Raw genomic sequence first — 15,390 nt, forward strand, 5'->3', positions numbered from 1 at the left:
ACTTGGAAGTGGGCAACCTTGTCTTGTTCCTGATCTTAGAGGAAGTGGTTTCAGTTTTTCACCATTGAGAATGATGTTGGCTGTGGGTTTGTCATATATGGCCTTTATTATGTTGAGGTAGGTTCCCTCTATGCCTACTTTCTGGAGAGTTTTTATCATAAATAGGTGTTGAATTTTGTCAAAAGCTTATTCTGTATCTATTGAGATTATCATCTGGTTTTTATCCTTCAGTTTGTTGATATGGTGTATCACATTGATTGATTTGCGTATATTGAAGAATCCTTGCATTCCTGGGATAAACCCCACTTGATCATGGTGTATGATCCTTTTAATGTGCTGTTGGATTCTGTTTGCTAGTATTTTGTTGAGGATTTTTGCATCTATGTTCATCAGAGATATTGGCCTGTAGTTTTCTTTCTTTGTGACATCTTTGTCTGGTTTTGGTATCAGGGTGATGGTGGCCTCGTAGAATGAGTTTGGGAGTGTTCCTCCCTCTGCAATATTTTGGAAGAGTTTGAGAAGGATAGGTGTTAGCTCTTCTCTAAATGTTTGATAGAATTCACCTGTGAAGCCATCTGGTCCTGGGCTTTTGTTTGTTGGAAGATTTTTAATCACAGTTTCAATTTCAATGCTTGTGATTGGTCTGTTCATATTTTCTATTTCTTCCTGGTTCAGTCTCAGCAGTTTGTGCATTTCTAAGAATCTGTCCATTTCTTCCAGGTTGTCCATTTTATTGGCATAGAGTTGCTTGTAGTAATCTCTCATGATCTTTTGTATTTCTGCAGTGTCAGTTGTTACTTCTCCTTTTTCATTTCTAATTCTATTGATTTGAGTTTTCTCCCTTTTTCTCTTGATGAGTCTGGCTAATGGTTTATCAATTTTGTTTATCTTCTCAAAGAACCAGCTTTTAGTTTCACTGATTTTTGCTATTGTTTCCTTCATTTCTTTTTCATTTATTTCTGACCTGATCTTTATAATTTCTTTCCTTCTGCTGGCTTTGGGGTTTTTTTGTTCTTCTTTCTCTAATTGCTTTAGGTGCAAGGTTAGGTTGTTTATTCGAGATGTTTCCTGTTTCTTGAGGTAGGCTTGTATTGCTATAAACTTCCCTCTTAGCACTGCTTTTGCTGCGTCCCATAGGTTTTGGGTTGTCGTATCTCCATTGTCATTTGTTTCTAGGTATTTTTTGATTTCCCCTTTGATTTCTTCAGTGATCACTTCGTTATTAAGTAGTGTATTGTGTAGCCTCCATGTGTTTGTATTTTTTACAGATCTTTTCCTGTAATTGATATCTAGTCTCATAGCGTTGTGGTCGGAAGATACTTGATGCGATTTCAATTTTCTTAAATTTACCAAGGCTTGATTTGTGACCCAAGATATGATCTATCCTGGAGAATGTTCCATGAGCACTTGAGAAAAATGTGTATTCTGTTGTTTTTGGGTGGAATGTCCTATGAATATCAATTAAGTCCATCTTGTTTAATGTATCATTTAAAGCTTGTGTTTCCTTATTTATTTTCATTTTGGATGATCTGTCCATTGGTGAAAGTGGGGTGTTAAAGTCCCCTACTATGATTGTGTTGCTGTCGATTTCCCCTTTTATGGCTGTTAGTATTTGCCTTATGTATTGAGGTGCTCCTATGTTGGGTGCATAAATATTTACAATTGTTATACCTTCCTCTTGGATCGATCCCTTGATCATTATATAGTGTCCTTCTTTGTCTCTTGTAATAGTCTTTATTTTAAAGTCTATTTTGTCTGATATGAGAATTGCTACTCCAGCTTTCTTTTGCTTTCCATTTGCATGGAATATCTTTTTCCATCCCCTCACTTTCAGTCTGTATGTGTCTCTAGGTCTGAAGTGGGTCTCTGGTAGACAGCATATATATGGGTCTTGTTTTTGTATCCATTCAGCCAGCCTGTGTCTTTTGGTGGGAGCATTTAGTCCATTTACATTCAAGGTAATTATCAATATGTATGTTCCTATTCCCATTTTCTTAAATGTTTTGGGTTTGTTATTGCAGGTGTTTTCCTTCTCTTGTGTTTCTTGCCTAGAGAAGTTCCTTTAGCATTTGTTGTAAAGCTGGTTTGGTGGTGCTGAACTCTCTCAGCTTTTGCTTGTCTGTAAAGGTTTTAATTTCTCCATCACATCTGAATGAGATCCTTGCTGGGTAGAGTAATCTTGGTTGTAAGTTTTTCTCCTTCATCACTTTAAGTATATCCTGTCACTCCCTTCTGGCTTGCAGAGTTTCTGCAGAAAGATCAGATGTTAACCTTATGGGGATTCCCTTGTGTGTTATTTGTTGTTTTTCCCTTGCTGCCTTTAATATGTTTTCCTTATATTTAATTTTTGACAGTTTGATTAATATGTGTCTTGGCGTGTTTCTCCTTGGGTTTATGCTATATGGGACTCTCTGTGCTTCCAGGAATTGATTAACTATTTCCTTTCCCATATTAGGGAAGTTTTCAACTATAATCTCTTCAAATATTTTCTCAGTCCCTTTCTTTTTCTCTTCTTCTTCTGGGACCCCTATAATTCGAATGTTGGTGCATTTAATGTTGTCCCAGAGGTCTCTGAGACTGTCCTCAGTTCTTTTCATTCTTTTTTCTTTATCCTGCTCTGCAGTAGTTATTTCCACCATTTTATCTTCCAGGTCACTTATCCTTTCTTCTGCCTCAGTTATTCTGCTATTGATCCCATCTAGAGTATTTTTAATTTCATTTATTGTGTTTTTCATCATTGCTTGGTTCCTCTTTAGTTCTTCTACGTCCTTGTGAAATGTTTCTTGCATTTTGTCTATTCTATTTCCCAGATTTTGGATCATCCTTACTATCATTATTCTGAATTCTTTTTCAGGTAGACTACCTATTTCCTCTTCATTTGTTAAGTCTGGTGTGTTTTGACCCTGCTCCTTCATCTGCTGTGTGTTTTTCTGTCGTCTCATTTTGCTTATCTTACTGTGTTTGGGGTCTCCTTTTCACAGGCTGCAGGTTCGTAGTTCCCATTGTTTTTGGTATCTGTCCCCAGTGGCTAAGGTTGGTTCAGTGGGTTGTGTAGGCTTCCTGGTGGAGGGAACTAGTGCCTGAGTTCTGGTGGATGAGGCTGGATCTTGTCTTTCTGGTGGGCACGTCCACGTCTGGTGGTGTATTTTGGGGTGTCTGTGGCCTTATTATGATTTTAGGCAGCCTCTCTGCTAATGGATGGGGCTGTTTTCCTGTCTTGCTAGTTGTTTGGCATAGGGTGTCCAGCACTGTAGCTTGCTGGTCGTTGAGTGAAGCTGGGTCTTGATGTTGAGATGGAGATCTCTGAGAGATTTTTGCCGTTTGGTATTACATGCAGCTGGGAGGTCTCTTGTGGACCAGTGTCCTGAAGTTGGCTCTCCCACCTCAGAGGTACGGCCCTGATGCCTGGCTGGAGCACCAAGAGCCTTTCGTCCACACGGCTCAGAGTAAAAGGGAGAAAAAATAGAAAGAAAGAAAGAGGCTATAATATAGTGAAGTAAAATAAAGCTATTATAAAGCAAAGCTATACAGACAAAATCTCACCCAGAAGCACATACATATACACTCACAAAAAAAGGAAAAGGGGAAAAATTAATATATCCTGCTCCCAAAGTCCACCTCCTGAATTTGGGATGATTCGTTGTCTATTCAGGTATTCAACAGACGCAGGCACATCAAGTTGTTTGTGGAGTTTTAATCCACTGCTTCTGAGGCTGCTGGGGGAGATTTCCCCTTCTCTTCTCTGTTCGCACAGCTCCTGGGGATCAGCTTTGGATTTGGACCCACCTCTGCGTGTAGGTCGCCTGAGGGCATCTGTTCCCCGCCCAGACAGCACAGGGTTAAAGGAGCAGCTGCTTCGGGGGCTCTGGCTCACCCAGGCCGCGAGGAGGGAGCGGTACGGAGGAGGCTGGCGTGACGTTGCACCAGCCTGAGGCGCGCAGTGCGTTCTCCCGGGGAAGTTGTCCCTGGATCATGGGACCCTGGCAGTGGCGGGCTGCACAGGCTCCCAGGAGGGGCGGTGTGGAGAGTGACCTGTGCTCACACACAGGCTTTTTGGAGGCGGCAGCAGCAGCCCCAGCGTCTCACGCCCGTCTCTGGGGTCTGCGCTGATCGCCACAGCTCGCGTCCGTCTCTGGAGTTCGTTTAGGCGGCGCTCTGAATCCCCTCTCCTTGCATGCCGTGAAACAAAGAGGCAAGAAAAAGGCAGCTGTAGACTTTTTCCCGGACTCCCTCCCAGCCAGCTGTGGTGCACTATCCCCTTCAGGCTGTGTTCACGCCCCCAACCCCAGTCCTCTCCCTGCGATCCGACCAAAGCTGAGCCTCAGCTCCCAGCCCCGCCCGCCCCGGCAGGTGAGCAGACAAGCCTCTCGGGCTGGTGAGTGCTGCTCGGTGCCGAGCCTCTGTGCGGGAATCTCTCCGCTTTGCCCTCCGCACCCCTGTGGCTGCGCTCTCCTCCGTGGCTCCGAAGCTTCCCCCCTCTGCCACCCGCAGTCTCCGCCCGCGAAGGGGCTTCCTAGTGCGTGGAAATCTTTTCTCCTTCACAGCTCCCTCCCACTGGTGCAGGTGCTATCCCTATTCTTTTGTCTCTGTTATTTCTTTTTTCTTTTGCCCTACCCAAGTACGGGGGGGAGTTTCTTGCCTTTTTGGAGGTCGGACGTTTTCTGCCAGCGTTCAGTGGGTGTTCTGTAGGAGCAGTTCCAAGTGTAGATGTATTTCTACTGTATCTGTGGGAAGGAAGGTGATCTCCGCGTCTTACTCTTCCGCCATCTTCTCTCCCCCACTCGCTTGTATGGTTCTTATAAGAAGTCTACTGTGTCTTATACTTGTTCCTCTATAGGTAACATTTTTTTTCTCCTCTGGCTTTTTTTCTAAGATTTCCTTTTTCTTTGGTTTTCTCCAGTTTGAATATGATATTTCTTTTTTTTTTTTAATTGAAGTATAGGTGACTTACAATGTTGCTATACAGAAAGTGATTTTCAGTTTTATATATATATATATATATATATGTGTGTATGTGTATATATATATATGTGTGTGTATATATATATATATATTCTTTTCTATATTCTTTTCCATTATGGTTTTCACAGGATTATGAATATAGCTCCCTGTGCTATGCAGTAGGACCTTGTTGTTTGTCCATTCTATATTTACTAGTTTGCATCTGCTAACTCCAAACTCCCAATCCACCCCTCTTCCACTCTCCTCCCCTTTGGCAGCCACATATCTGTTCTCTATGTCTGTGAGTCTGTTCTGTTTCATAGATATGTTCATTTGTGTCATATTTTAGATTCCACATATAAGTGATAGAATATAATATTTCTTATGTGTAGTGTTTTTGTTTTTGATTTTTATCCTGCTTGGTGTTGTTAAGTTTCTGGATCTGTCATTAATTTTGTAAAGTCCTTAACCATTATTACTTCAAATATTTCTTCTCTTTTCTCTCCTTTTCTTTCTAGTATTCTAATTATGCATATCTTGCACCTTTAGAAATTGTCCCACAGATCGTGGATTTTCTGTTCTTTTTTTTTTTTTAATTCCCTGTGATAATTCTAACATCTCTGTCATATCTGAGTCTGGTTCTGAGGTTTTCTTTGTCTCTTCAGCATGTGCTTTTTCTTGCCTTTTGGCATCTCTTGTAATTTTTTGTTGAAAGACAGACGTATTGGGTAATAAGAACTGAGCTAAATAGGCATTTAGTGTGAGGTTTTATTTTAATCTGACTAGGAGCTGAGCTCTGTTTTATGTTTGCTGTAGTAGGTACTAGAGGCTTCAGATTGAAATTCAGATTCCTTTAGTGTCCTTTTATGATTCTCCTTGCTTAACTTTGGGCTTCCCTGTATACTCCTCAGAGAGCCTTCATCTTGCAGCTGTTTTTGTTTTTGTTTTTAAATGCAAAATTTTAATGGGAATGCATTTCTCTCATAACATTCTTCATTCTCTCCTATTTTCTCATGACTTTTCTTCCGTACTCCTATATAGTTTAAAAACTAGATCCTCACCTCAATATTCTGTCAAGCCCAGGCTGCACTGTTGGTAAATGAGCTTTAGGAGCATGGTGAGCCCCCTTCCCCCAGCACCCTCAGGACTGCCCACTGCACCCCCTGCAGGCCCCTGGGTGGGCCCAGTAAGATGAACCCAAGGTTTAATAGTGCTGGGATTTTATTTATTTTGCTTTATTTTTTATTTTTATTAATTTATTTTAAAATTTTATTTTAGAGTATGGTTGATTTACAATGTTGTGTTAATTTCAGGTGTACAGCAGAGTGATTCATTTATACATATACATATTTCCATTCTTTTTCAGATTCTTTTCACATATAGGTTATTACAGAATATTGAGTAGTTTCTTGTGCTATATAGTAGATCCTTGTTGATTATCTATTTTATATGCAGTAGTGTGTATTTGTTAATCCCAAATTCCTAATTTATCCCTCCCCACCACGTTTCCCTTTTGGTAACCATAAGTTTGTTTTCAATGTCTGTGAGTCTGTTTCTGTTTTGTAAACAAGTTCATTTGTATCATTTCTTTTAGATTCCACATATAAGTGATGTCATATGATATTTGTCTTTCTCTGTCTGACTTACTTCACTTAGTATGATAATCTCTAAGTCCATCCATATTGCTGCAAATGGCATTATTTCATTCTTTTTTTATGGCTGAGTAATATTCCATTGTATATATGTACTACATCTTCTTTATCCATTCCTCTGTTGATGGACATTTAGGTTGCTTCCATATCTTGGCTATTGTAAACAGTGCTGCAATGAACATTGGGGTGCATGTATCTTTTCGAACTATGGTTTTCTCCAGATATATGCCCAGGAGTGGGATTGCTGGATCATATGGTAGTTCTATTTTTAGTTTTTTAAGGAACCTCCACGCTGTTCTCCATAGTGGTTGCACCAATTTACATTCTCACCAACAGTGTAGGAAGGTTCCATTTTCTCCACACCCTCTCCAGCATTTATTGTGTGTAGACATTTTGATGATGGCTCTTCTGACTGGTGTGAGGTGATACCTCATTGTAGTTTTGATTTTCATTTCTCCAATAATTAGTGATGTTGAGCATCTTTTCATGTGCTTTTTGGCCATCTGTTTGTCTTCTTTGGAGAAATGTTTATTTAGATCTTCTGCCCATTTTTGATTGGGTTATTTGTTTTTTGATATAGAGCTGCATGAGCTGTTTGTATATTTTGGAGATTAATCCCTTGTCAGTTGCTTTGTTTGAAGATATTTTCTCCCATTCTGTGGGTTGTCTTTTCATTTTGTTTACGGTTTCCTTTGCTGTGCAAAAGCTTTTAAGTTTAATTAGGTCCCATTTGTTTATTTTTATTTTCATTACTATTAGGAGGTGGATGCAAAAAATACTGATGTGATTTATGTCAAAGAGTGTTCTGCCTATGTTTTCTTCTAAGAGTTTTATAGTATCCGGCCTTACATTTAGATCTTTAATCCATTTTGAGTTTATTTTTGTGTAGGGTGTTAGAGAATGTTCTAATTTCCTTCCTTTTTTTTTTACATGTAGCTGTTTAGTTTTCCCAGCACCACTTATTGAAGAGACTGTCTTTTCTCCATTGTATATTCTTGCCTCCTTTGTCATAGATTAATTGACTATAGGTGCGTGAGTTTATTTCTGGGTTTTCTGTCCTGTTCTGTTGATCTATATTTCTGTTTTTGTGCCAGTACCATACTGTTTTGATGACTATAGCTTTGTATTATAATCTGAAGTCAGGGAGCCTGATTCTTCGAGCTCCATTTTTCTTTCTCAGGATTCCTTTGGCTATTCGGGGTCTTTTGTGTTTCCATACAAATTTTAAAATCTTTTGTTCTAGTTCTGTGAAAAATGTCATTGGTAATTTGATTGGGATTGCATTGAATCTGTAAATTGCCTTGGATAGAATTGTCATTTTGACAATATTGATTCTTCCAATCCAAGAACATGGTATATCTTTCCATCTATTTGTGTCATCTTCAATTTCTTTCATCAGTGTCTTACAGTTTTCAGAGTATAGGTCTTTTGCCTCCTTAGGTAGGTTTATTCCTAGGTACTTCATTCTTTTTGATGCAGTGGTAAATGGGATTGTTTCCTTAATTTCTCTTTCTGATCTTTCATTGTTAGTGTATAGGAATGCAAGAGATTTCTGTGTATCAATTTTATCTATAATCCACTGTCCTTATGCTGGAGGCCATTTACTCTGGTGGCAAATGAGGGAGGGAAATGTTCTAAATTTTATGATTATATCATTATTTTAGTGGGCCTGTATTTCTAGGCTGTGACCGTCATAAATTTTTCTCATCTTGCATAGTTTGCTTTCCCCTCTTAGGTGGGATGGGCAGGCTAAAGGGGGCTGGGGTGGGAAGAATGCCCTTCTGCACCTGGGATAAGGCTCTGGTAAACTCTTTCTCTGGAGAACAGTCCTTTGTTATGGAGGATGCTCTGGACATGTTACATAATGACTACTCTTTTTCTCTTCCTGAATGAGCGACAAGGGGATCTTTTACGGATTTTCACCATGATAGCCTGTAGGGTTTCTATAGGTGAAACCTAAGAATGTGTGTCACCCTAACATTGCAGCCCCAGGAGTATCTCACTCTCAGGCTTGTCCACACTCAGCCTCCAGCAATTCTAGCATCTTCTGTCCAGGTAAGCAAGTCTCAGCTGTGACTCTGGAGTTACCTGTCTCACCAGATTTTGAGGTTGCAGTTTGCCCTATGACCTCAGTTCTCTGGTGAGTGGAGAAAAGTCGTTGATTTTCAATTTGTTCAGCTTGTTCTTGTTGTAAGAACAGGAGTGAGGACTTCTAGGCTCTTTATGTCGGAGATGAAACCAGATGTGTTCTCTGTATATAATTTCAATTCTTTCAAATTTGTGAGGTTTGTTCTTTGGCACAGAATATAGTCTGTCCTGGTGAATATTCCATGGGCTTTTAGAAAAAAAAAAGTGTACTTTGTTGCTGTTGGGTGGAGTGTTTTGTATATGTCAATTAGGTATCTTTGGTTCATTGAGTTGTTCAGTTCTTCTACACCTGTGCTGATTTTCTGTCTGGTAGTTCTATCAGTTGCTAAGAGTAAAGAAGTTGAAGTTCCCACTCTAATTGTGAGTATATCTATTTCTCCTTTTAGTGCTATTATTTTTTAACAGCTTTATTGAGAGAATTTACATATCATACAATTCACCCATTTAAAGTATACAAATCAGCAGTTTTTACTGTAGTCACAGATACGTGCAACTAATACCACAGACAATTTTAGAACGTTTTTCTCACCCTAAGAGAAACCTTGTACCCTTTATCTATCACCGCTCTCTTTCCCCATACCTAGCCCTAAGCAACTAGTTATTTACTTTCTATAGAAATTGATGGATTTCTCTGTCCTAATCCTCTGGATAGGGATAACAGACTTTTCTTGGAGTTTTTCGGGGGGGTTGTTTTTTTTGTTGTGTTTTGTTTTGTTTTTTTGACTCTGCCTGTTGGTGGTTCTGGGTTGGAAGCTCCTACAGCATTCTATCTGGAGTATATGGGAGGCAATAAGGAAGCCTAGGGAGTTTACCATTGCTGTGTTGCCTCTCAAGTCCCAGGGTCATAGTCTGTCTATCTTCATTCTGTCTTTCAGAGTCTTCCAATGCTTGTTTGTTGTATTATGACCAGGGTGTTTTAGTTGTAAGAGAAAGGACCTTGGAAGATTGGGGCTCCCAAAATGTATTTTGCCTCCAGAATCCAAAGGGACCCACAAGTGTGTATCTGTTTCTTCATAGTGGGCAGTTCTGGATGTAACTCTTCTTTTCTGTTTGAAACTTTACCAATGTAGCAGACACCTGAGCTTTTGCAGGCTTTCTCTCTCACCTCTAGTAGGCATGTGTCATATTAAGTATCAGGTGTGCTTGCTACTTCCAGTTTGATTTCTCCTCACCAATACATATATTAATGTCTTAGTGAAGGGACTGTCTTCCTGACCCTCCCAGAGGTTTCCAGGTGGTGGCTGAGCAGGTTAGGCCGCATCGGATCCACTTCAACATTCCCATTTCTCTAAGCCTTTGATCTCTTCCCTCTAGACTGTGCAGTGGAAGTTCTAGCATCTCTGTCTCATTGACTTTAGGCCTCTACTGAATCAAGACTTCTATTAACCATTATAGGTACTCAAACTAACACATTAAATGCTGAGGCCTCATGAAGCACCCTTCTTGGCCTGATCCAACCTTAGACTTATTCTCACTGGCTAATGTATTATACTTAGACTCCATTTCCATGCTTACTCTCCAGATTTCTGCAAATAAAATTTGCAAGATTCTACAACTCCTTCATGTACATAATCTCTCCCAGGAGCAGCCCTTGCAATTAACTCTCTGAATCATGCTGGGATTTTGCTCTCTCTATGGCCCTAGAGGCAGTGAGTATTGTTCCTGCCTGAAGAAGATAGGAATTTCCTTTTTAGGTAACCACACCAGATGAAGTCAGTGAAATCTTTTTATTCAAGTGAATGCTTGTTTTCTTAGATGGTAAGAAGGGCTGTTTCTAATGTGAAGAAATGTTTAGAGATATTAGAGGTTTAAGGTCCTTAGCTTTGTGTCTACACAAAGGTTTCCATCTCAAGTCTTAAGTCCTCACCACTTCCCAACCAGAACCTTTACCTTAGCATAAATATACTTTTACCTGGCATGTGATTCTGCAGCCTGTACATTCAGGCCTCAGGCATGTCCCTCCCACAGCTTCATAAAATAAGAATTCCTTTAAGGCCACCATAGAAACTTTCTGATTCTCTACCTATGCCTTGAGTTGAGAGTTCAAGAAGGCACTAAGCTTATCTTTTTTTTTTTTTTTTTTGGAAGGGAGTTGGGATTTGGGGGAATCTCTTAAAGCAGTCAAAAGAAGCCATCTCCCTCCACAATCTTTGAATTCACCATGATGCCACAGCAATCAAGTGCCACAGCAGTTGATCTCCCAGTGCCTTACCCTCCACTGGCAGTCTTAGTGGAGTAATCGTGATACCACAACTTCGAGTAATCAGTGATGTCCCACTTTTCCCTGGTAATGAGGTCATTCATGCACTCACCAACCCAATCCCAGAATCCCACTTTGATGGACTGTTTCCTTAGGCTACTCCCTACTAAATCAATCAGGGTACTGGCCGGAAAACACAGATAAGCTGGGATTTTGAAGAGAAATTAATGGAGAAAGACTATTTACAGAAGTTCAGGCAGGGTTCAGAGCACCCACAGGATGATAAAGTACCTGGGAACTTACAGCAGTAGGAAGGTTTACCATTCTTAATCTTTTGGCATGAAGGACAAAGGAAGATCTGGAGGCTGTTGAGACTTAGAGCCAACAGGAGGGGCTGCCCAATAAAAGCTCTGGTCAGAGATGTAGAGATGGAGTGGGATAGAAATAGTCAACCTTTCCATAAAAGCAATGAAAAAACTGGCAAAACTTGTCAGAATTGAATTTTTCAGAACTCTGGAAATTAACAAAAGGCTTACAGCAATCCAGAGTGCATTTATTCAAGAAAAGTGACTGAATCTCAGAAAGAACAGAGACCTTTGTGATATTTTAACCCATAGTCCCATCTTCTAGTCTTAACCTTGAAAACCAAGAATCTGCCATCACAGTTAAAACCAGCAGCCGGGCAGCAACTGGAAAGGGGTGGAAGGAAGTTGGAGCATCTTCAAAGGGTGTTTCACTGAAAAACCCTACTTGCAAGCCTGTCTTTATTTCCTCAGTCAGAGATCACCAGCACAAAAAGCCTCTTCTCTGAGGGTATTTGTCAAAAATTGTCAAAACAATTACAGGCAATTGCTTAACTTCACAGATGCCTGAGGCAGTGGGTAACTGTTGGGGCAAACAATAGACTAGCCATAAAGCTGAAAAGGAAAATTGGGGGAGTAAGGTTTCCACAGGGGCTTTGAAAAGCACTAACATATTCCTAGGAGTATGTAAGGTCATGTGCATGCAAAGGGATGTGAGCATGCTCAGAAAAGACCCAAGAAGGCCCTGAGCTCTCACCTCTGCTTGCAGGAAGTGAGACTCTGTGCAAGCAGGAAGTGAAGGCTAAGGCAGAGTTGTCAACTGCCTGGTTGAGTGTTGAAAAGTGTGACTGGAGCCTAGTGAGAACTAGAGCCATACAGGAGGGTCCATCCAGGGGAGCTTTATCCTCACATCAGCCAAACCTAGCTGGAACCAGTTGGTAAGGGAATCCTGGATTAGTACAAAAATCTAAGGCAAGAGAACCCATAGAAGTAGGTCTAGCTCTTGCCTTGAGATCTTTGATCATCCAAGATGAAATAATGGCAAAGCTTTTTTTGCAGGATTGTGGTGGCCCAGGGAAAAATAAAGCCCACGGAGAAACAAAATTATCAATGGTTGCCAGAGACTTGGCAGGGGGTTTGGAGGATGGGGGTTGGCTGCAAGTGGACACAAGGAACATTTGGGGATATGAGAAGTATTTTATATCTGATGGTGGTGTTAGTTAAATAATTGCATATATTTCAAAACTCATTCAACTGTACACTTAAAATGGGTGAATTTGATTGTATGTTTGTATGTAACTATACCTCTATTAACTAGACTTTTTATAAAAAAGAAGAAAAAATTCAACTTTTCTCTCTTCCTGCCCTTTACCCTCCTGCTATGCCTCCCTTGTCCTAATTCAGCCTGAAACCAGCAATCAGGCAGCTTTGGAGGTTGGGTCTGTAGAGGTCACCTTCTTGGATTACAGAGAAAGGCAAAGACTGAGTTGAGGGGTGGAGAAAAGAGAAAACAGTCAGCACAGGGAGTCCTGTGAAAACAACAGTAGATTAATCTCCTCACCAGAGGATAGCACTTCTGGTGGGAAAACAAGGCATCCAACAACTGGAGCTGCCCAGACTGGGATCAGAGGGCTCATGACTTGCTGCAGAAAGATGCCAAGCAGGAGTCTGAGATGGGATTCCTCTGCTGTGTGGGAGAAGACCCTCAAGCTACATGATTCAGATTCTAAAATTACCTCTATAAGCAATCTGTGGGCATACATTTGTAGGATAAATTCCTTAAAATTATGTTTTTTAAGCTCTTCGATATATATGTGTTCTAGCTAAGTTGGTGACTTTTTCTATTACATGATTTTTATAATGTATTTCAAATTCTGTCATTGCACTGGTTCTGGTAAGCTGAATTCAGACTGTAACATGGAAAAAGCTTACTTTTCCTTAGCTGCTAACATAGGGATGTTACATCATCTGAAAACTGCTAATAAAATAAGCACACACATACCTCACCTGATTCCAGTGCTCAGTTTTAAAAGGAATTTACATTTCTGTTGTGTACTCTGTTGACCATACCTAATCCTTTATTTTAACAAAGGAAAAGACTGTCTCTAATGGAAAGAATTCTCTTTCCTTTTGAACTCACAGTGTCTTTCTCCCCCTCTTTCCCCTTCCAGGAGGACAACTGTGAGTTTTGTGGCTTACTGCTGCTCCACCCAGTGTCTGCAGACTTTTGACCTACTGAGTTGATAAACACTCAAGAGCCTCAGGAGTGTTGCCAGCTTGACACTGCAGTTGCCTGCATATCGCACAGTGTGACAGAGGGACAGGAGAGTCCAGCCAGGCCCAACAGGCCCTTCCATCCTGTCCTGTCACACTTGGAGACTGCAGGACTCTGGAAATGTCATGATGGAGCTTCAGAGCTGAAATGCCTTCACCCTTCCCCCAAGTTGGAATATATCCTTCCCCAAATTAAGAACCCTTTGTCTTCCGTGTTTTTCTTTTATGTCAGCGAGTCTCTTATGCAGACTATTTAGTTTGATGTGCCTCCCCAAATCTAATTTAGAGCAAGTTTAAGCTCCCTGAAGAACTGTAATTTGATAATACAACCAAATTAACTTTTGAACACACATACTTTCAGTGGTATCTGTAATCTTCTCATCTCTCTTTTTTTCCCAGAGAATTATTCCCCAGAGGTTATTCTCCATGTTTTTAACAAATTTCAGTAAACCCTGTGACCTCAATAGTATTGAATAGCAGTGTGTGTGGGGCGGGGGTGGGGAGGGGGGCGGGGGGGGGTGCCTGAGTTGGCTTCCAAGTTAGACTCCAGTAGGGGCTTCACGAGGGTCCTAGCACACACCCTCTGGAAAGTTACAACCTTGTTTATAAAGTTTTGCAACATATTAAGAGACTTTTGTGAGGGGTTTTAAAAATAAAACTGTAGATTATAAATGAAATACACACTTATTTTGAAAAACTACAGAAAAACAATTTTTGAATTTATTTCCTGATAAGACTTTTTTATATGAGAAGAGGGACATACGAGGCTTTAAAAGATCTGATCCTTTTCTTTCTAGATTTAAACATTTTCTGGCTACTGAGAAAGGGAGAGAAAAAACACATTAAAAGATGATCTCTGGTGTTTCTTGTTAGATGGGTTATGGTTAAATTTATATTGACTTTGAAACATTTTTGTTACATATGATAAACAGGCTTCAGCTACTTCTGCTACTAGTTTTTAGCAAGGTGATTCTAAGTACAGCCTGTGCACATTTATTTAAATACCTGGTGCATTAGATCATCTTCATTTTGACCTTAGGTTTCTTATGTACTTGGCACACTGTTGTCCAGATAACATTGAGAAAACACAGGAAAAGCAGGTCCAAATTCAGCCTTGGACTTTTGCAAAAAGGCCATAAATGGAAAGTGTGAGATTATGCTCTGACATAAGATAATGCTCTTAATGGAGGACTCACATACTTGCTCTTCCTTTGAAAGGATGGCATTTTAATGTTGCTTTGCTGCCAGATGTTCATCTGGTTGCTGTGAAGTGATTCTTTTTTTACTTTTTAAAAAAAGTTTAATTATACATAGTTTTCTTTAAGACAGGACTAAAAGGGAACCAAGAAGTTTTACTTAGTAGGAAAATTCTTTTCAAAAAATTTCAGACTTGTCAAAAATTTGGTTTATGGAATTTTATTAGCTGCCCTAAATCTGTAATGCTAGGCTCTAACAGTGCTAAAAATCCTACATAGTTACTGACAAATGTGTGATCTTTTCACAGTCACACCACCTGCTGCCTGGAAAGCAGACTATCCACATAGAATGGTGAAGGCAGAACATTATCAACTGTATTTCCACTGTTCTTACTTCCTCTTGTCCCTTTCATAACTTGGCCTCTTCAGCCTTAATATTTCAAAGGCTTATGGTATAATAGAAACTGAAGATCTATATCAAAATGTAACACTTCTTTCATCCTTTGGAATAATTGAAGTTTTAGTGTAACCCCTCCATGTATATAAATTGGGAGGTGAAAAATGTGGCATGAAATTTCACAAATGTGGTTCAGGCCTATGTGGCTGCTACCTGTCATTTAAGTGACAGTAATATGTTTCAACATCTTTCTACTTTACCCTCTACAGTCATATGTCTT

At 40.1% G+C, this 15,390-nt stretch overlaps 1 protein-coding gene across 2 annotated transcripts in view; it reads left to right on the forward strand.

Moving 5' to 3' along the window:
- LRRC28 (leucine rich repeat containing 28) overlaps nucleotides 1–13,716 on the forward strand; it is a 186,026-nt gene extending 172,310 nt beyond the window's left edge. For both annotated transcript variants that reach the window (XM_007191132.2, XM_007191134.2), the window contains one exon: nucleotides 13,415–13,716. In XM_007191132.2, the coding sequence (XP_007191194.1) occupies nucleotides 13,415–13,487 (73 nt within the window). In that variant the 3' untranslated portion in view covers nucleotides 13,488–13,716. The remainder of the gene's footprint in view (nucleotides 1–13,414) is intronic.
- The last annotated feature ends 1,674 nt before the right edge of the window (nucleotides 13,717–15,390 follow it).

The sequence above is a fragment of the Balaenoptera acutorostrata genome, chromosome 3 (assembly GCF_949987535.1).
Source record: "Balaenoptera acutorostrata chromosome 3, mBalAcu1.1, whole genome shotgun sequence".
In the NCBI taxonomy this organism is placed as follows: Eukaryota; Metazoa; Chordata; class Mammalia; order Artiodactyla; family Balaenopteridae; genus Balaenoptera; species Balaenoptera acutorostrata.